Below are 22182 nucleotides of genomic sequence, written 5' to 3'. Positions count from 1 at the left end.
GTTTTGCCTACACACCTCTCTTCAGTGGGGGTGGAGATGGACAGGAGCTCAGGGAAATATGCTCCCCCAAGATGCAGGCCATTCATAAATCACAGTGGACACCAGAGCTATGGACAGTAATTATGCTAGGTGAATAGGTGGCGGTTTATAGGTGGCAAGAGAAGGTGGAGGAGATGCATCTAGAAATATGCCTCACAGTTGTTGTGGCCTTGTGAGGTACATCAGCAGGAAGGAGGAGGGGCCTTCTACAACAATCAAACAAGCCTAACCTCTGACAGTACTTCTTCCATTCTCAGTCTTCTCATTCGCCTTGTAGTCACTAGTTTGACCAACTGGTTACCCCATCTTGGAGAGGTTAAATATCCAGGTGACTTATTATACATAGCACTACAGGGAAAAGGAAGCCTTAAGAGAACCATTCTACTACAGAGGCTAATCCCATCATGAAATATTCCTGACCTTAACTGCAAAAAAAAAAAAATATATATATATATATATATATATATATATATATATATATATATATATATATATACATATATATATTAAAGTGAGCTTTTGTTCCTATATGTATAAGGTTGTATAAGTCCTGCATTTTTCTTATAGTCTGGTAGTCAGAGTTGACTGGGAATTCTTCACTGTGCATTTATCTTACACACTTATTTTGTTAAGATTGCATATTTATTTTGCATTTTTACCAGATATGTAGATGGTCAAACCATCATTTACAGCCATGACCTGGACATCCCCCTAATATGGGTATACAACTATCATGTCCTATAACAATTATTTGCTGTAGAGTTTTCATGTTTGCAGTGTTGCAGTTGTCATTCTGCTAACTTACCACTTTTCACGGAGCAAACCTCATTCTATAATATAAAAAAGGCTAACAGAAGAGTAGCTATAAAGCAGTTGTTTCATTCTTCTAACATGCTCCATCTGACTGTTCATTTTCTTTGCTAAGACTGTAGAACTACTGTGTTTTGCAGCCCTTTGATGTCATAAAGTTTTGATGTTTTGCAGTATCAGTGCCCTTTGCTACCAGAAGATAGCATAATATTTTTGTAACTAAGAACTAAGAAGACTGTTAGAGAATGAACATTTCTGCTTTATTAGAACAGTATGGGAAGATTCTTGTTCATAATCCTGTTAGAGTTGTAACTCATGATATAAAATGGATAGCAGATACTATTGCTAGGCAATCATTAAATTTTAATAATTATTTTTATTCTGTTTTTAGACTGGTCAGTCACACTGTTGAGTTTTATGTTTTGCACAAATTCAACTTGCATGATACTCCCAGTTCACACTAAGGCTGCAAATGTTAGTATTTGTTGCAGTTTATTTTTCTGGATTCTCTTATTTTCTAATTAAGCAACAAATCTGGAGATTTTCATCTACCGAGGGTTTATGAAGGATAATATTACAGATTATCTATCTATCTATCTATCTATCTATCTATCTATCTATCTATCTAGTTATCTACATTTGATTACATGGGCTTAACACTGATGAAAAACTGACATTACAAGCTCAGTATGAATGATAACATAGAGTAACAAAACAATGTACAGTATACAGTTACACAGAGGATAACATATGCAAGTACAGTTAAAAAAGAAGAACAGAAAATGGAAATAGCATCAATAATGGGAAGGAGAAGAGGTGACGGACTTTGGAGCAGTACAAGTTGGCTTTGTAATGCAAAAGATGAGTGAGAATGGAAACTAAATTATGTGAAGTGAGTTTAGAACGTTATGGATGTAGTCAATCCAGACCACAGCTGAGAATGAGGTAGTTTATAACAGGGGTGTGTATTTGAGTTGATACTAGGGTTTGCAGTGTGGAAGGTACTAGATTAGGTGACATGTTCCTTGTGCTTGAGATCTTTGCCCCTGTGGACCAGTTTAAGACTAGACAGTTTCTCTTATACTGCTTGAATTAACCTATCCCATTTGTTTTTAGATTATTTATTAATCAGAGTGAAAATAATTGGATTCATACATAATTTGAGGGGACCCATGTATGGTATAAAGCATTTGAGAGCTGCTTCTGCCCATTAATGGAACAGGAGGAAGTCCTGGGATAAAGTTCTGTTTCCCATCCATAGATTCAAGTTGCGCTTGAATACAAACAGGGATGAGGTTTGTTTTCTCTGGCTAGATAGTCCATTCCAAAGCAGTGGTATCCACTGTGAGATAAACATGTCCCACTAAACCATTCTGATGATGTTGGAGGAGAGGCTTAAATCCCTATACCAAGAATTTCTGATACCATTTGACTTGCTGATGTGCAGTAAAAATCTATCAGAAACGGGTCGGAGGATACTGTGTATGCCTGACACAGGTCACATCTTAGCAGTCTGTAGGTTGCTAAGTATAGTTAAAAGCTTTGAATTAGTCCATATAGGACATATTGATTAGGCCTTGTATCCTTAATAAGGTATCTCTATGGGAGTTCTAGCTGTTGCATGTGTCTGGGCAGATATATGCCAAATGGGACATTATACTCAATGATTGACCTAAGGATGGCTGAGTAAAGAGGGACATATCATCCCTAGATCTAGACCCAGTCCCTTTTTTTAAAATTGCTATGCAATGTAGAAAGACTTTCTTACAACTGTGGGCACATGTTGGTCAAAAGTTAGGTCACTCTCCACATAATTTCCCAAATCCCCAAAACTGGGTCAACTCTTTGGGGTATATTGTCAATATGGTAGTTCCCAGACGTAGATGACTTTCTAAAATATATGATAATGCATTTTTTGGCATTTAGTTTCAGTCCATGATTATGGAACCAGTTATTTATTTGGGGCAAACTTTCCTGCAAGAAGATGGCCAAGTCATTTGGAAATTCAATGACTGCTCCTAGCTTGCAGTCATCTGCAAACTTAGTTTGCCAGAGCCCTTTAGTATTGGCTTTTATTTCAGAGAAGTAAATGCAAAACAGAAGACGTCCCATCACAGAACCCTGGGAGACTCCCCTGGTGACTGATCTCCTTCTGGAGGTAACTTCCCCTATTTTGATTTCCTGGTCGGAGGTTAGCATAAAGGAGTTGGATGTTGCCATACCTAACAGATCCAAAGCACAGGGTTTGTTTGAAAGAGAAATTGGCTAGGATTAAAATATCCCTCAAGGGCAACTATCCAAGTACCTACTTATAAATTTATAAACCTGTGGGTTAGTAGAAGGGTTTGCACTAGGTAATATATTTAATGCAGTACTACCTGTTTACAATTTGGCTTTGTCACCTCAAATGGCCTACCTCATTTTAAATGAACTATTTTTTTGATCTTAATAGATACAAATGTTTAATTGCTAGCTTAACATTATTTTCTTAATATTTCTATATACTCTTTCCACTGATGGTGTTATTTAGATTCAGCATTCAGTCATTCATTTTATTCAAATATTGGACAGTCTGACAACTGACTCAATGAAGCTTTTTTAGTCAAGACTTTAACACTGAATAAGTAACTGGAGCTGAGCAGTCCACAACCTCATGCAAGAGACAATGTCCCCTCCACTGCCTAATTAATATAACTAGCTCTGATTTTATCCAACTTCCAGGTAAGTTATAATGTGCCTATATGGTCTTCCTGCCTTGGGCCGATGAGCTTTACTGATTTAATACTCAGTGGGTTTTAAGATACTCATTTTTATTGTCTAAAAAATGCATTCAATTCTGTATTAAGTATTTTTTATTTTGATTGTGTGAGCAGCTCGTTGTTACCTGCAGAATCTTCCTTTTTGCATCTAAGTCCTTTAGGCCCATTCAGATACTTATAGCTGCATTCTAGTATTTTTGCAGCTTAGAATCATGTGGGTGTAAGTTAGAGAGCTGTCTGTTGGTTGAGTTGTGCATTTATAAAGTAGTATAGGCATGTACCTGTTATTAATGGATACTTACTTAGCTAGGAACTATATCACGAAAGCATTCCCATGCCTTACCATGGTCTCTAGAAGTCTACATATGCTCAAAGAGATCAAGCTGCAATGATATCAAGATTAACTCAGCGTTGGCACCTAACATTATTATTATACTTTTATATAAGACTAGATAAGTAGTACAACCTTTATTTGGTGGTTTGACATCCTGTCTAAGTTTTCTGTTGTCCAATACCCCACTGCAGCACTGGTAGTGGGAATGTAGCTATCTGTATTATGATTAAGGTTTGACATACTTAAGATTCCCAGTGGAACTAGCTTTCCCTCTGAAAATAATCCTAGCATCATGTAGATATTGCAGGTACTTTCTAGTCTAGCATGTACTTCCTCAGTGGTTCTGGACTATAACCCACTATCTGCTTAATTCATGATTATATAAGGGTTTGGGTCAGTGATTAATCCCTAAACTTGCTAATGATTTAATCAGGATTATGCAGTGATTTAACTTTGATCAGGTAGTTGTATCTGCTTTCCTTACTAAGAGATGCAATGGACTTGATATCTTCTCTTGACGTTGTCTTGTTTGATCTAGAGGTAAAGTGAGATTCACAAGCAGAACACCATGTGATTTATTTCAGCTTAGAACTGTCTTTACATTGGTCAAATGATACTCAGCTAGTTTAGTTAAAGAATCTGCATAATATAACAAACGGTGACCTGACCATCCCCTCTCAGAGTGCAGTACTGTTGAAACTGAGCAGCTAGTCATGATATCACATATATTTGTATGTCCTAACATGCTATTAGTCATCCTGCCCTGCTTCAATTTTGCCAATTTTAAGTGGGATGCGTGAAAAGTGATACGCTAAAGAATTTCATGGCACTGGTACACTTGGATCAATGTTGCAGTGCAGATGGAGCAGATCGGACCTTTCAGAAAGCAAAATTAAATTGGAAGTTGGTGATTTATTTTACTGCTCTTTGATGTGATGTAAAAAACAGCATTGATATCCTTTTGTATTTGTGCAGTGTCTAACCATCTGGTCATACTTTTCAGATTGTTGTCACACTGTATATCTATCCCAGCCTGCATTGTCACTTACTATGTATGTAATGCAGTGTACATTTAAAAGTATAAAGTAGCACAGAATATCACTCGTGATAGGGTTGGCTTCTTGTGTCTGGAGTAAAAACTAACAGTGGAGGTATCCTTGTGTCCTTATGTGTATTTATTTCCACATTTCCATCCTGACCTGTTTAACCAGAGTGAAGATTATGCTGGATCAGAATTTTTGACAGAATAATGCGAATTCTCAGCAGAATAGCTGGTTATTATGCAGAGTCAACATTGTCAGTTGAGCAAAAGGATGTTATATAATTGTATAAAATAAATCACTGGCATTTAACTCATTCCATCCACTGGAGCTCTGGAAGTTTGCACTGTAACTTCCAATGGGTGGAGCCTAAGCTTTTTGATATAAAAAATTATGTCCTCACATTTCAAACAAATGCTCATATCTCTGGAACCATAAAGGGTTACTAAAAAGTATCATTTTTATAGTGGTAGTATTTATTAGTTTCTATGTGTTTAGTGTATCCAGCTGAGAGCTTTTATATGACACTAAGCAGTTTGTGTCTGTTCTACTTGGTTTTCAAGATATTAAGATAAACATTACATTTATGACAATATAAATATGTGTGTGTGTGTGTGTGTGTGTGTGTGTGTGTGTGTGTGTGTGTGTGTATATATATATATATATATATATATATATATATATATATATATGTGTGTGTGTGTGTGTGTGTGTGTGTGTGTGTGTGTGTGTGTGTGTGTATATATATGTATATATAGACACTAGACAGAGGTAGATATCAATACAGTTGTATTTGCAATTGTGTAAGCTTTAAGCTGAAATCTTTCAATACTTTGTATGCAGAATGGCTTTGGAATTATTAATGCAAATATGCATAAACAATATTTGACACCTAGGGGAGTCATTAGGACATAACTGCAGAAACACCTGGAGGTGTCACTAGGCTGCAATGAGTTAATGAAACTGCCAGAATTGGTCCATAAATATCATGAAACAGTTCCAGTTAGGAATTAACAGAAATTATGCAGATGCCTGTCAGTGAGCCTGTGACTTTTGCTACCTAAATTTATTGTGATGCTGCCTTGAAGACTCTGAGGTATTTACCCATGGTGAATGAAGTCACTGAGGGTGATAAGGGTGACAATATAATAATAGTAATGTGTTCAGTGACTGCTACTATTATATTAAATATGGAAAAGCACAACTCTGATTTCAGAACTGCAAATAGTTCATGTTAATGTGTATAGCGCGTCGTGTAAATGCATACTGCTGTAGTATCATAATGTAGTTAGGTAGGGATTTGAATCCTGCACTTGCCAACTGTGTGTGTGCGTGTGTGTCTCCCTGGGAAGGAGCAACCTTTTGGTTGGGAGGGTGGCTTAATGGCTAAGGTGTTTGCCTTACAAACACAAGGTGCAGGGTTTGAGTCTCACAAGAGATAATTGGCTAGGCTTAAAATGGCTCGCAAGGGCAGTTAGCTTAGTACTAAACTATGAACTATGAACCTATGTTAGTTCAGTGCAGTTAGTATTATATGAATATAACAATTCCATGGCAAGTTAGTGTACCAGTAGGGTGTTATATAGTTCTGTAGAGCGTAAGTTTAAATAGTTAACAAAGAGGGTGTGTTCTCTTTCTAAAATGTGGAATGTCATATATTAGATATGTGATGCTCTATGTCTTTAAAAGTACAAAGTAGTCAAGGTTTTGAGTGATATGAGAGGGCCAGGTTCTTCAGTCTGGAGAAAATATTCATGTTGAAAGTATCTGGCTGTCTTTTTATAGCTAATGTCTGTCTGCCATTTTGAACTGTTTAACCTAATACATTCTCATGTATCATTACCAAAAAGCTTTCTCCTTTCTCAGAATGTGAGCTGACAGCTCAAGCTTTATTGATATAATGGCCAGTATTGGGTATGAGACTCTGTACAAAGTTTCCAGCTGGAATGGCATTCACCTGCTTGGATACTTGTTAAGCATTGTTAAGTGAAGTTTACACATGTTGATTATGACAAGGTCTGTGATTCTGCTCTTCATTTCATCCTACCAACAAAGGGCAGGATATGGGGCTAATATCTGTTAGCTTAGTTATCTGGTAAGTAAACTGGTCCAAAGACTGTTTTCAAGTAGGACGTGGGCTGAGTCAGTATAAGCTTTTCAAAACTCCTATAAGGTACTTCTTGAGTTCCATTTGAAATAATCACTTACATATTAATTCTGGGTATATTCTACCTTCTCTTTCTATTATTTACCTTAAGGTCACATTCTACTGGATAGCATAGAAAATGTTGTCACTTTTCACCAAGCAAGCTCTTGTTTCATAACAGTATTCAACAAATGAGGCTAACAGCAGAATTAGTGTGCAATATTTGATTAAAATATGTCTGAGGATAACATGATGTACGAACAGCATATGAAATTAAACAGTTGTAGAGTTGAACACTGGAGTGAGATTGTAGTATCAATAATTTTGTTACAACTGGCTACAGTATTTCTTGTCTGATTACTCGACTATGTGACATATTTACAAATCCTTGGAAAGGTTGCTTTAAATACTCAGAAATTACAGTTGTGTAAAATCTTACCATAACAATAGATGTCCTTGCTTTCACCGCTGCAGTATTCATCACGTATTGGATTCCCTGCCGTGGAAGCCCAACGTCTGGCCAGTCTACCAAAGCCTACCATTGCCTTAAGGTACACTGAATATCACCCATATTCTCCTTAGATAGTGTAGGCCATAAAGGTGATGTTCAAGCGTAACATCCTCAGAACGGATTGCCCCAGTAGGAACACTAGTCCAAGGAAAACCAAAGAGAACCTGCACATCCAGGAAGAAAAAAGACTAGGGGGATGGAGGGAGGGAGTGAATACTGCAGCGGTGAAGGCAAGGACATCTACTGTTATGGTAAGATTTTACATAACTGTACTATGTCCTTACATTCACTCCTGTAGTATTCATAACTTATGGTAGAGTGTCAAAGCTCAAGAAGAAACGTGGGAGGAAGAAGCAGCAGTAGAGCCCTCTAAGAATGGCATTAGCAAAACCAGCTCTAGCTCTGGGGATACCACCCAACTTATATTGTTTGGTAGAAGTATGTACAGAAGTCCAGGTAGCTGCTTCAAGAATAGAATTAGCATCTAAGTCCTTGAAAAAAAGCACTGGAAGAATTTGCAGCTCTAGTAGACTGAGCCTTTACAGAAGAAGGAAAGTTCTTGCCAAGAAAAATGTAACAAAACAATCTCCTCTCCGGTCCAGCTGGTGAATCTGGGAATCTTGAGGCAATGTTACAACTGCCTCATGTACACAGATAACCCTCTCCTCCTCCCAACAAATTCCAACACATGTGAGAGATGCAACCATGTAGCCAAACTGGAGGCTAAGCTCTCTCAACTCAGTACTGGCGTAACCAGTCAGGAGGAGAAGGAAACCACACTCACTACGATTCCATTCTCACATAGACCTACCACGACAGCAAACCAAACACATAAACACGCAAAAACATACTTGGAGGCTCTAAATAAAAATCTGCCTAAGCAGAAGAGACCTCCAAAGCAGACACCCAAGCAACCGCTACCCCAAAACAAAACACGTGCAACACATAGCTCACAAAGCCAGTGTGCCGAACAGTCACAGCCCTTAAGGCTAAACAACACACCTGATACACTTGTAATAGGTGACTCTATCGCCAGGCACACCGACGTCCCGCTCACCAGGCTGAACAAGGAGAAGGTTATGGTGAGCTGCCTGTCGGGCACTAGGATCCGCCACATAACACAAGCACTCAGGTCACTCCAAGGCAAGTACAAATATGACTCAGTCATTGTCCATGCTGGTGTGAATGACCTGAGACGTACCTCCCTGGACTACATGAAAAGAGACATAGAGGAGCTCTCTGAGCATATAGCCCAGGCTGGTATGACCCTGACCTTGAGTAGCATCTTACCCTCACCAAGAATGATGCCACAATATGAAGACAAGATGATCAATTTCAATAATTGGCTTAAGTATTGGTGTTATTCAAAGGGGATCCAATGCCTGTCAGCCTGGGATGACATGCTCAACAAGCCACGATGCTTCACTAGGGACGGCTTGCACATGTCACCCCTGGGCTTTCAGATATTGGCAAAGGCTCGTGCTACCCCCATAGTGCCTTTTTTAGGCAAGGCTCAAAAGACAAACCCACCTCCATAGGTATCACAAGGGATAAGAATCTAAGAGTAATGCTACTCAAAGCCAGAAGTCTAAACCTCAAGATGCGCGCACTCGAAACTCTCCTTAGCATGGAGAACATCAATATCTGTGCAGTAACAGAAACCAGGTTCAAGGCTCCCGAGAGCACCCCAGCACTACCAGGTTATACCTCATACCATGCTTTTCGGCCCCAAAACTTGGACCAAACCACAAAAAGAGGGGAAGTATCAATATTCGTCAAATATACCCACACCTCCAGGTTGGTGGCACAGCACGAAGCATCAGAGACTATCCATGTGCAACTAACAGTGGGTAAAACTGCCTTCCAGTTTATAGCCTGCTACAGACCACCCTCCCAAACCCAGGAACCCCACTCAGCCTTCCTGAGAACACTGGAAAATATGAAGGTCTCTCCAAACACCATTATATTGGGTGACTTCAACTACCCAAACATAGACTGGGAGCATTACTCTAGCTCCAACACCCTAGCCCAAAGGTTCCTAGAATTTATAAAATCAAATGCTATGGAACAACTTGTTACCACTCCCACAAGAGGGGAAAACATACTGGACCTGATCATCACCAACATGGGGACTCTATGCTCCAGACCAGAAGTGTATCCCTCACTGGTAAGATCAGACCATAAACTAATCTCACTGGATATTCACATCCCGACCCCACCCCCTGTCCAGAAAACCACAGTAAAAAACTTCTCTAAAGCAAATTTCACACTCCTCAAAACTGAGGTGGAATCCTTCAAAGCCCCTGGGCCTGTGGAAAATACGGCCCAGACCGCAGAATCCTTTATAAACGCATTCTATGAACACCTTCAGAAATGCATGGATCATGCAATCCCAAATAAAACCAAGACCCAATCCTCCAAAGGCAGATGTCCTGTCTGGTGGACCCCAGCCATAAACAAACTATACAATAGAAGGAGGAAGCTACTACATGATAGAGCAAAATCCCAAAAAGGGAAGCCATCTCTGATCAGTATTAGCAAAAAACTACGGGAACTCATAAAATCGTCTAAGGCCAGCTTCGAGAGAAAAATTGCACAGGACACTAAGGATAATCACAAGGCTTTCTTTAGTTATGTTAGGAACCTGGGTGGGAATTCCCAGATATGCTTAGAATTAGTCCAAAATGACAAAAAATACACCGAACCCACAGACATTGCCAACATCCTAGCTGACAGGTTCAGCGCAAACACCCCCTCCCACCAAAGGGCAAATATCTATCCCAGCAGAGTGCTGCCCCCCTGACATCTCAGATGCTCAGGTAAGACCCGCCCTCTCCAAAGCAAAAAACACAGCATCAGTGGGACCAGACGGTGTCCCAGGCTGCGTCCTACATGAACTCCAAGAAGAGCTAAACCCAAACATAAAACTACTGTTCAATCTCAGCCTTACTACAGGATATGTACCCAAAGAGTGGCGTACAGCAACAGTGGTCCCTCTCCACAAAGGTGGTGCCTCAACGGATCCTGGAAACTATCGCCCCATAAGCCTGACTCGCTTGGTCTGCAAAGCTATGGAAAGGATCATCATGGACCTCATAAATAAAGATATTGGGGACCTACAGACACTGGATCCTACCCAGTTCGGCTTTGTTAAGGGCAGATCCTGCCTCTTAAACCTGGTCGATTTCTTTGAAACAGTCACCAAGGCCATTGACGAGGGGAAGGTGGTCCACACAGCCTACCTGGACCTCGCAAAATCCTTCGATACAATACCCCACTCGGGCATTATAGATAAGCTCACCAGCTTAAATATAAACCCCATGTCACTAGATGGGTTGCAAACTGGCTCAAGGACAGAACCCACATGGTTAGAATAGCTGGAGCCATGTCAGACTCCAAACAAGTTACAAGTGGCATCCCACAAGGCTCAGTCCTGGGACCTCTCTTGTTCGCTATATATTTCTAGGAGGTACAGGCCAACACGGAAGGACTGTGGCTGACCAAGTTCGCAGATGACTGCAAACTGGGCGCCATAATCGACTCTCCAGCCGACACAAGCATCCTCCAAAAGGACCTCATAGAAACAGACAACTGGTGCCAGAGCCATGGCCTCAAGCTAAACGCTAAAAAGTGTATAGTCATCCCCTTTGGCAAAAACAAAGTGCCCACAAATTACCACATAGGTGGTAATCCATTAAGTACAGAAGAAGTAATTAGGGACCTGGGGACCCAAGTTGATAGCAATCTCTCATTTGACAACCACGTGGCCAAAGTGGTTAGAAAAACATTTTATATAGCCCACCTAATCATGAAGGGATTCACATCTAGATCAGAGGAGTTCATCGTGCCCCTTTACTCATCCCTCATCAGGCCCATAATTGAGTACAATGCCCCTTTTGGGATGTACCTTACCAGACACCTGCAGCAACTGGAAAGACCCCAAAAGTACCTCACCAAGAGGATCAAAGGGCTCAAACAGATGCCATATGCTGCCTGGTTAAAGAAACTCCAGCTCTACTCAGTGGCATACCGCCTGCTCAGAGGTGATCTGTGCCTGACGTATAAAGCCATGTCCAACCAGCAATTAATGGACATGCTGCACCTCAGAAAATCCAAATCCCATCGAGCTACGTGCTTGAGAGACTTGAACCTCAGCACTGAAATAAATAGGACATGCTGGAGGGACAGATTCATAACCCAGAGGCTCCCTTCACTCTGGAATAAAATCCCAGTCCAGATTAGGTAGAGTCCCTCATTGACTCTCTTCAAGAGGAATCTTGATGAGTGGATGGGAGATCGTAGGTTTATCCCGGGTATCACTTCTGTGTCACTGTTAGACAGAGGCACAGTATACTAACCTCGAAAAAGGGCATAGCAAAATAAATTTAAAACGGGTGGCGAAAGCCAAACACACTCTGGCTAGGCTTATAAATGCCCTAGGGCAGATAGCCTAGTATGAACCTATGAACCTATGAACCTATAAAAAAAAATAATGTTTAAATCCAGGAATAAATAGTTTGCTTGGAAACATCTAATCCTAAAGACCTAGGATGAAAGGAAACAAATGACTGATCACATTTTCTGATAGTTTTAGTCTTATCCAAATAAAATCTGAGTGTCTATGAATGCCCAAAGTATGCAGCACCTTGTTACTGTCAGGTTCCAGAGAGGGGAAAAAAGTAGGCACATTGGTAGACTGATTAAGTGACAACTCATTAACTACCTTAGGCATAAAAGAAGGATTAATATGCAAGAACACCCTGTCCTCATGGAATATCAAAAAAGGCAGACAAGTCATAAGGGCTTGCAACTCAGACACCATCTGGCAGAAGTAAGAGCAAACAAAGAACAGTCTTCCAAGAACAATTTTGCAAGGAAGATGAAACAGCAGGCTCAAAATGAGCCTGAGTCAATTTCTCAGGAACAAAATTAAGATCCCAGGGAGGAGGAACAGGCTTCCTGTGAGGTCTAATATTAAGGACACCTTTAAGAAATTGCTTAGCCTTAAATCTAGAAGCTAAAGAGGAGTTAAAGGCAGACAAGCAGAAACAACTTATAAGTGGGCCTTAACAGAAGAATAAGCCAAACCAGCATTGAGCAACTCGCACAAATAAGAGATAACAAAAGAAACATTCACAGTAAGTGGGTCCAGGTCACAAGAAAGACACCAAATAGAAAACCACTTCCATTTAGATAAGTAGGATTTCCTAGTAGTAGGTTCGCTGGCCTCCTGCAGGTCCTGCAGCACGTCCTCAGAAAAAAGGTGTCTATGAGGAATCAAAACCTTATCAAACACAGTGTCATTTGAAACGTGGACAGGTGGGAATGGATGAGAGATCCCTTATCTTGTGTGACTAGATCCACCCTGTGAGGTAACTTCTGATGACTGCTCTTGGCTAGATGTAGAAGTAGATGTGACCAGTGCTGTTGGGGCCAAAAGCGAGTCACCAAGAAGATTTTGGGAGCATCCTGTTGAATCTTGAACAGGACTTTCAAAATGAGAGGAAGGGGAGGGAATGCATAGAGAAACATCCCCTTCCAAGAAAATGAGAGGGTGTCCACCTTCCACACCAGAGGACCTAGGACTCTGGCACAAAACAGAGGGAGTTGATTGTTCAGAGGGGAGGCAAAGAGATTTACTTGAGGAGTACTCCACTGGTTAACAATGTTCAGAAATACATACCTGTGAAGAATCCATTCATGGGATTGAGTGAAGGACCTGCTCAGAGTGTCTGCTACAATGTTCTGATCTGAAGGGATATAAAGTCTGAAGTGTCACTTGATACTTGACCGCCAGATCCCATACCAGAAGTGCCAACTGGTAAAGAACGTAAGATCTTGTTCCCCCCTATTTGTTGATATACCACATAACTGTGGTATTGTCTGAGAATACCTTGAGAGGATGGAAGACCTGAAGAGCCAGCATAAGAGCTTTCATCTCTTTGATGTTGGTGTGCTCCTTCTGCTGATACGGTGACCACACTCCCTGTACCTTCAGGGAGCCAAATGTTCCCCCCATACCATATCTGAACAGTCTGTGAACAGATCCTGAGAGGGAAGAGGGGCATGAAAAGGGAGCCCTGGATTCAGAGGCAACTACTGAATCCACCAGAGAAGTTCCTTCTTGAGAAATGGAAGAAGAGGAACTGTAAAGTCTACAGGACGTGCATGTTGAAGCCACAATGACTTCAGAAACTACTGGAACTTCCTCATGAGGTGTTTGGCCAGAGAGAGCATCAGAATGGTGGAAGCCATGAAACCCAGAGCTCTCAGAAACTCCCTGGCTGTAATGAAGGCCAGGGGAAGAAGAGTTTGAAAGTAAGAAATGAGAGTTAAGGTCTTTGGAGGAGGAAGGGATGCCAGCATTGGCACTGTCTGAATCCTGCAACCCAGAAAAACATGATCCTGAGAAGGAGTCAGAGAAGCCTTTTTTTAAGTTTATCGTGAACCCTAGGCTTTGAAGAAGAGAAGTGGCAAAACAGAGATTTTCCAAAAGATTCTCCAGAGAGGAAGGCTGAGTCAGCAGATCATCAAAGTAAGGAAAATTTGGATCCTTTGAAGCCTTCAAAAAAGCAATCACAGGAGTGAGGCATTTAGTGAATACCCTTGGGGCAGTAGAAAGGCCAAAGGGCAAAGCAGAGAACTGAAAATGCCAGGAAGCAACAAAGAAATGCAAAAACTGCCTGAAAAGAGGATGGATTGGAATATGGAGATAAGCATCCTTGAGATCCAGAGACATCAGAAAGGCGTGGAGGAGCAAGAGAGGAAACAGAGTCTGAGGGGAATAACATCCAAAAGGAAGGCACACTCAGAACAGTGTTTAGATGAGAGAGGTCTTGAATTGGTCTCTTCTGGGCACTAGAAACATTCTTGAATAAAACCCATTCCCCCTTTGGGACATAGGCACATCTTGAATAGTACCCTGAGACAAGAGAGTTCAAAGAACCTTTTGGGAAAAAAAGGAAGTTGCTCCCGAGGAGGCTGGGGAATGTCCATAAAAGGAGGATGGGATATCCACATCATGAAGCACCCCTGACCCTGACAAAAGCGTGACAGAACTTAAGAATCCTGAGTAATTTTAAGCCAAATAGAAAGAGAAAGGCAAAGAGAAAGAGGAATGTGGCTGGGAACAGGAGGGTTGTCAGACAACACCCTTTTTCTCAGGAAAAGAAGGCTTCAGTATCCCTGCAGTCTGAGTGGCCTTAGCAGGAAGAGTCCATTTACCACCCTATTTACCTTCTGCAGGACGGCATGATTGCCTACGAACAAAGGCTGATTTAGAAGGGCTGTTTTTCTGAAATTTAGGCACAGGAGAAACAAACACATGTTTAAGCTCCTGTAAGACCTTCCCTTTGTACTGAAGAGACTTAAACAAACCAGCAGCTGCTTTCCCAAACAAAAGTTTATTATCTTAAGGAGCATCCATCAACTTACCCTTAATATCATCAGGTAAAGGTTGAAGCCTAAGCCAAGAATACCTCCTCATCACTGAACCCAAAGCAGCAGCCCTAGAAGAGGCATCTGCTGCATCATAACTACATTTGATAGAATGATGAATGACTTGAGAGGAAGTCCCCAGCAAGTAAAGAGCAGAAGATTTACTCTCAGAGTTTGGAAGATCAGAAAAAGCCGACTCGTCTGAGAAAGAAGAACCAACACATATCTAGATATATGGGTATGATAATTAATTGCCCTAAAATCTAGGCTAGCAGAAGCATAAACCTTCTTACCCAGCCTGTCCATGGTTCTGCTGTCCTTGTCAGAAGGCAGTAACTTGGAGAAAGGAATAAATTGAGATGACTTATCAGAGGCTAAATATATCACAGAGGGGTCATCAGCAGGACATCTGAACAAAAAGGTACAGTCCTCAGGCACCCTATAAAACCTAGCAGGCTTCTTGGGAGCTGGGGGCAGAGAATCAGGCACTTTAGAGGCATTGGAAAAAACATCCAGTAGAACAGCCAAAACAGGAGGAATAGCCACAGATTTAGTTTAGGAGATTCCATCTACAGTAACTTATAGTACCTCTTATGGATATCAGAGACCTGAGCACAATCCCACTTAAAAAAAATTCTACCATCCTAGAGATTGTGTCCCTAAATGAAATTTCCTCAGAAGGAGTATCAGAACTATTAGATTCCTCTTTCTCTCACCCATAGTCCAAAGGAGAAGGGACTCTTCATCAGAATCCAACTGTTCCTCAGAAGAATTCAGTCCTTTGGGCTTTTTAAGTGGAGAAGAGGACCAAGAAGACGCAGGAACCAAACCCCTTTCAGGAGACCTTAATAACAGTAAAGCATTAAATAGCCCCTGAGTAAAGGCCTACCTCTCACTTTGTGGATCCCTAGGAGCAGAAGAAACATGTTTAGTTTTCTGTTTCTTTTTTAATGAAACGTCTGTCCTAGAAAATTTAGAAGGCTCTGACTCAGGACAGCATTCAACAACTGTAGTAGGAACTTCTTCCCTAAGAAGAATCTGCAGAACCCCCCCTGAACAATCACCCACTGTTCCCTCTAGTTGGGTGGCTTTCTTATAAGACCCAAGAAATTAGGATAGGGGAGTCCATCTCCACAAAGAGACCAGTCACTAGCAGAGTCCCTCAGGGCTCTGTACTGGGTGTGCTATTTTTGGCATATACTTCTCTGAAATCATGGTCAATTTCTAGGGTCTCTGACTGACCAAGCTTGCAGACAACTGCAAATTAGGTGCACTCACAAAATTTCCCCAAAACATTTATATCTTCCAAGAAGAGCTGACTAAGACAAATAACTGGCGCCAGAGCCACTGTCTAAAACTCAGTGCCAAGAAATCAATAGTAGTATCCTTGGGAAGTTAACTACCCCTGAAAACTACCTTAGTAATAACACACCCCTAAGAGTATACCCAGCAGCCAGGGATTTTACAACACATGTAGACAGTAGCCTAACTTTTGACCACCATGTGCCTAAAGCAGTAAGGATATTATTTTATGTTGTACAGCTTATAAGCAAAAGTATGTACATTTGGGATGTATGGCGAGACTTACACAGACCCCTGTGGTGATGAGCCTGGTATACACCTATGAACCTATGAAGACTTGTACTTCTCTGGTTATTCAGTATTTGTGTGACCTATTATCCTCTGGCCTTTCTTACTCCTCTATCAAAGTTCATTTGTCTGCAATTTTAACATGTCACCCATGGATCCATCTTATTCAATGAATTCCCATGTCAAGATGTTTTTAAAAAGGGGGGTCTGCGCACCCATCCACCTAGAAAACTGATGGACCCCCCCCCTTTACAATCTTAATTTTGTTTCTGAAGAATTAACTCTTGCTCCACAAGAACCATAACAACTTGTCAGGGTGTTCTCCTTCAGCAAATGTCTGCCTCAACACTTGGGAGGACATTAATTTTCCTTACCTTTTTAAAAACATGATGCTAAACCACCATGCTTCTCATCCAATGTGTAATTATCCATACATGATACTGAACCATAAAGGTTACAAAGTGATATATAATAATTAAGTGCAAGCCATCTATCATCATATTAAAAAGTAATCTGTATACTGATATCTCTAGTAGAATTTTTCCCTGTTCTCTGGCACATTTAACCAGAGTCACTGCTTTCTCTTCTGTCATTTAACTCATTTTTTTATACTTCCTGTTAACACCCATAGCGCCTTATGGAATCCAGATCTTTCTTGGGTCTAACTTTTTAACTACGTGACATACCGGCTTATAATAGGCAGAATTCGAAAGGGCAAGGATTTATTAAGACAATGACACAAAGAGTGTTAATCCAGGATGTCCTGCAGTAGAAAAGCCTTGACAATCTTATGTTTTTTAAGTTGATTTTTCAGAAAATGGTCTGAAATGCAAAGATGTGTGCAGGCTGAAGAAGTGCATCATTCTACACCATTATAGGTGTGAAAATAGCTTATCCTCGTCTCTTTTGTATACTAGACAAAATAAATGTCTCTTGTCACCTGAATCTATAATGCTAATGCTGAAAATCATGCTGGTGGCTCCTTGTTTTCAACAAGTATAAAAATGTGTGAATCACTGCAAAGGGGATTTCTTCTTTACCCTAGGTACAGCAGTAGCAGGAATTATTAAATTAAGGGTGGGTGTGCAGCGGACGCAGGTGTGAGGGTCTTTGCTGTCAAGAATACAGAGATTTTTCCAAATTTATCAAATAGATTTTTTAGCAGTTTTTTTAATCAAAACTCCATTTAGTCACATTGCAATGATTTTTATTTTCTTCTGGCAGGTAATGCTCATCTTAGATGTCTGACCTAAGAAATAATTCTGAACAACAATATTATTCCTCTTCTTAAAGAGTTTATCAGTTTTGCTGAACATAATCATGACTGATTATATATATATATATATATATATATATATATATATATATATATATATATATATATATATATATATTTAGATTGATAGATTCATAGACTGTTACTAGGTTAATGGCTCAGGATGCCTTTCTAAGCCTAGCCAAGTTTTCCTGAAATAATAATGATGTCCTGAATTCAAATAGGACAGTGATGGCCAGTCATTTATAAGATACCTCTCTCCATAAAGGACATGGGTGCCAGGCCAGTTATACATTTCCTATTCCCCATCCACTGGTCTAGGTTGTGCTTAAACTTGGTAACAGATGAACTCAGCTTCACATGGATGGAAAGCCAGTTCCATAGCAGGGGCAGTGTCTGGGACACATATCTCTCTCTCCAGCATGTTCTATTTAAGTCGCAGACAAAATTCAGGTCCCTAGATCTTTTATTTCTGGTACACCTTCACTTTCGAATGTGCAGGGGATTCATAAGTATGGGGTTTGCAGATGCCTTGCAAGTCAGTCAGCAATGTATGTGAAACTGAGTAGAGAGAAAGAGTTTTAAGACGCTCTGCATAAGGTGGGTTAGGTATGCCTTCTATTCTTTTTCTTTCTCAAGTTTGGAAAACAAGTTATTTTAAGGGATCAGCTGTTTATGGAAGACTTTAACTTTAACATAATAACAAGGTCTACTTTAGAAATAATAGCAAAAACATGTTATGTGTAGGAAACATGCTACTTTTAAAATTGTGAAATGAAAATATTGACATATGAGTTTGAGTTTTAAATTAAATGAATTAATGAAAAATAAAAAAAATCAGAAATATAAAATATATGAAAATATGCAAACTATACTTACTAGATAGGGATTGACATACTGAGTATAATTTAGGAGTGTAGATACTGTTGTCGGCACATTTGTAATATAGAAAACCAAAAGGTACATGGACCATATAGTCCGTGGATATAAAACGATAGTACAGTCTCAATATAAATTTACAATATACATAGAGAGCCCTGTAGCATTCCTCACACTGACTTTATGTTTGTAAAAATAACATTATAATGCTCCACAGTGTTATGATCTATCCAGCATATAAAAAAGCAGGTACATAAAAACAGTGATTAGCAGTCTAGCCTGAAGATATCTGTGTTTAATTAGTTTTGTATAAGAAGTAGCAACTTCTGACTAATGAATGCTACTGGATGCTTTGTTACATTTGCATGCATGACCATGAACTTGCTTAGAAAATGAAATATTGTAAATCCAAAGACAAAGTAGTATGTTCAATGTTCACACAGTTAAGTGTGCATGAATAGCTATGATTAATTTCTCATTATGTAGTGAATGGAGTGCTGGGATTACATTCCAATATTGAGAAAAGACAACCTAGTTAATAGCTACTGTAGTATGAGACTCAATATTACCAGCACTTAGAAAAGTATTTAATTGTTAAGCACCTTTCTAAGCACTGTTGATATTAGATCTCATGCTAGGTACTTACTGCGTCAGCCAACAAATGACAGAGGAAAATGCAGAAACAGCTGTGTTTCTATCTGCTGTACCTGCCTATGAAGTGTTCATGAGTTTAGGTCATATGTCTGCCCTACCCTTTCTTGTAAGCTTGTTTGATATTTTGGCAAATCAATGAGGGATTACAGTCAGTAAGTCAAAAGCTCCAAAAACAGAGTTTACTATTCTTGTTCAAACTGCATGTTGATACAAAACCTGACATTCTATTAACATTTTATTTGAATTATAGAAATAGTTTAAAAATTTCCATGCTTTTGAACATTTGTCCCGACCATGAATACTAAACAAATATGCTCATAGGTGTGCTGCTACTTTGCATTTTTTTCTATAACCCACAGTACATGGAGCAAAGTTTCACGCATTATGAAGACTTATGATCAGGTATCCATGTGTATCCCTGTGTTGTGTGTTTTTCAACACAGATGCCAAGCTTCATTGTCAAGGTGAATTTCTTGGCATCCACATCTCAAGTGTATAATAATGTGCTTATCATCAAAGACCTGGTCATTGTCTTCTATGTTTTGAATTGATTGTCATCTTGGAATATATATATATATATATATATATATATATATATATATATATATATATATATATATATATATCAGAGCCCAATAGAAAATGCACTGCTAAACTGTTTGAAAGTGTGCAGAAATATTATTTGTACCCATGATGCTGTACCAGTATGTAATGTCAGTTCAAGGAATAGCTGTTAATGTACAGAGCTCTCATCAATCTAAGCAGGCTGTCTACAAAGTTTAGCAATCACAAAAGCCAAACAATTAAGTTTACTTTTGTATATTCAGTAATGATTTGGAGAACTAAGTGCTTAATCATTGCTGCACATAGTTGACAGTGGATGACAATAATGTGACAAGCAACAGAAATTTAATTAAGGCATAACACTTCCATGATTAACATGTATTAACGTGTAAATGTATATATGTTTGGCACTGTAGAATCTTCTTCTTCTTCTTTCGGCTTTTCCCGGTTAGGGGTCGCCACAGCGGATCACCTTGTCCGCACATTGATTGGCAGAGGAGTTTTACAGTGTCGAGTTGCCAGCCCGGCGCCCAACCTTCCACAGAAGGCACACTCACACGCACACCTAGGGCCAATTTAGAGTGTCCAATCCACCTACAGCATGTCTTTGGGATGTGGGAGGAAACCGGAGCACCCGGAGGAAACCCACGCGACCACAGGGAGGACATGCAGACTCCGCACAGAAGGCACCCCAGCCGAGGATCGAACCGGAGAACCTCTTGCTGTGAGGCGGCAATATGTTTGGCACTGTAGAATATGACTGCATATTTCAGGTTGCAGTAAAATGTAACATTTCTTAAAAATGCTGAAAAACAAATGAATGTGATGTACTAAAGTACTAAAGGCAAAGCTTTGCCTCCAAGTATTTTTTATACGGGGATCAAATTTGTCTGACATATACCATATCAGTCTTAGTAATGCAATAATTAAATAATAATAACATTATATGTCTTACAATTTTGTTGTAATTAATTTGTGAAACATAAAACTAGTAGAAATACAAATTATGCCAAACTATCAAAACTTCACTTACCACGATTGGGCTTGCGTGTTTTTTTGGCAGTAGAGGTGGAAGTACGTGTCAAAATATCTGCAATGTAGCAAGTCAGAAGTATAGAAAATATGAAATGTATAGGCTTTATTCAGTAAGATAATAATATATATATGGTGCTATAGGATATGACTGCATATTTCAGATTGCTGTAAAATGTAAAATAGTTCTTTAAATTGATGAAAAACAATTCAACTATTGTACTAAATTGTGTGAAGCAAACTTTGACTCCAAGTATTCTTACAGAGATCATATTCCTCTTACAAATATCAAACTAGTCTTGATAATTTAATAATCAAATGATAGCAACATCATATGTTCAACATTTTTGTTGGAATTAATTTAATGAAACATAAAACTAGTAGAAATATAAAACATGCCAATGTATCAAAACTTCACTTACCAGGAGTGGACTTGCCTGTTGTGTGCCATTCTGCAGACATGGGTGTACTTGTCAAAATATCTGTAATGTAACAAATCAATGGTATACAAAATAAATTAACTTAACATAGTAAGATAGATTCAGTATTAGGTAGTCAAATTAGAGAAAAGCAGCATCAAGGATACTGATGTTTTCATCAGTGTTATTTATAATTCTTAAAGCAGTTGCAATCATACAGACTATAGGGGAGGCAGGTAAAATCAGAGTCCATATTGTAAGTATGGATGATTACATGCTACTTCACTGGATTGTTATATAGTACAAGAAGAAGCAATTTCTGTATTGAAACACCTTGTGTTTAAGAACTTAGCAAAATTTACAGAATACAAGCATTAACAACAAAAGAAATGAATACAGCCAAATACAAAAATGGATTTGGGACAACTAGTCAGGAAACAACTTATCAGATGTATGACTTGTTAAGCTTGTTCCTTCCAGTGGTAGATCATGCAGTTTTTATTTAATTTTTTTCTTTTTTTTTGCTTTTTTGCAGACCCTCGACTTAGAATTGCACTCCCCCACTCCCCACAACTAATATAACAACACTTTGAAACAGTACATCTATGGAAGGAAAGCAAACTTGATGAAACAAGCATTTATCAAGCTTGTTCCTAATTAATATGTTTGGCCCCATAGAAATGTTTCATAGA

General features: G+C 39.4%; 1 protein-coding gene across 2 annotated transcripts in view; it reads right to left on the bottom strand.

Moving 5' to 3' along the window:
- LOC122806395 (receptor-type tyrosine-protein phosphatase U-like) overlaps positions 1-22182 on the bottom strand; it is a 1549454-nt gene that overhangs the window by 1145405 nt on the left and 381867 nt on the right. For both annotated transcript variants that reach the window (XM_044076762.1, XM_044076771.1), the window contains 2 exons: positions 21494-21553; positions 21073-21129 (listed from right to left, as the gene is read on the bottom strand). In XM_044076762.1, coding sequence (XP_043932697.1) covers positions 21073-21129; positions 21494-21553 — 117 coding nt within the window. The remainder of the gene's footprint in view (positions 1-21072; positions 21130-21493; positions 21554-22182) is intronic.

Source organism: Protopterus annectens, chromosome 1.part1 (genome assembly GCF_019279795.1).
Source record: "Protopterus annectens isolate FY-2018-M chromosome 1.part1, PAN1.0, whole genome shotgun sequence".
Taxonomy (NCBI): domain Eukaryota; kingdom Metazoa; phylum Chordata; order Ceratodontiformes; family Protopteridae; genus Protopterus; species Protopterus annectens.
This window is presented reverse-complemented; position numbering and strand designations above follow the sequence as displayed.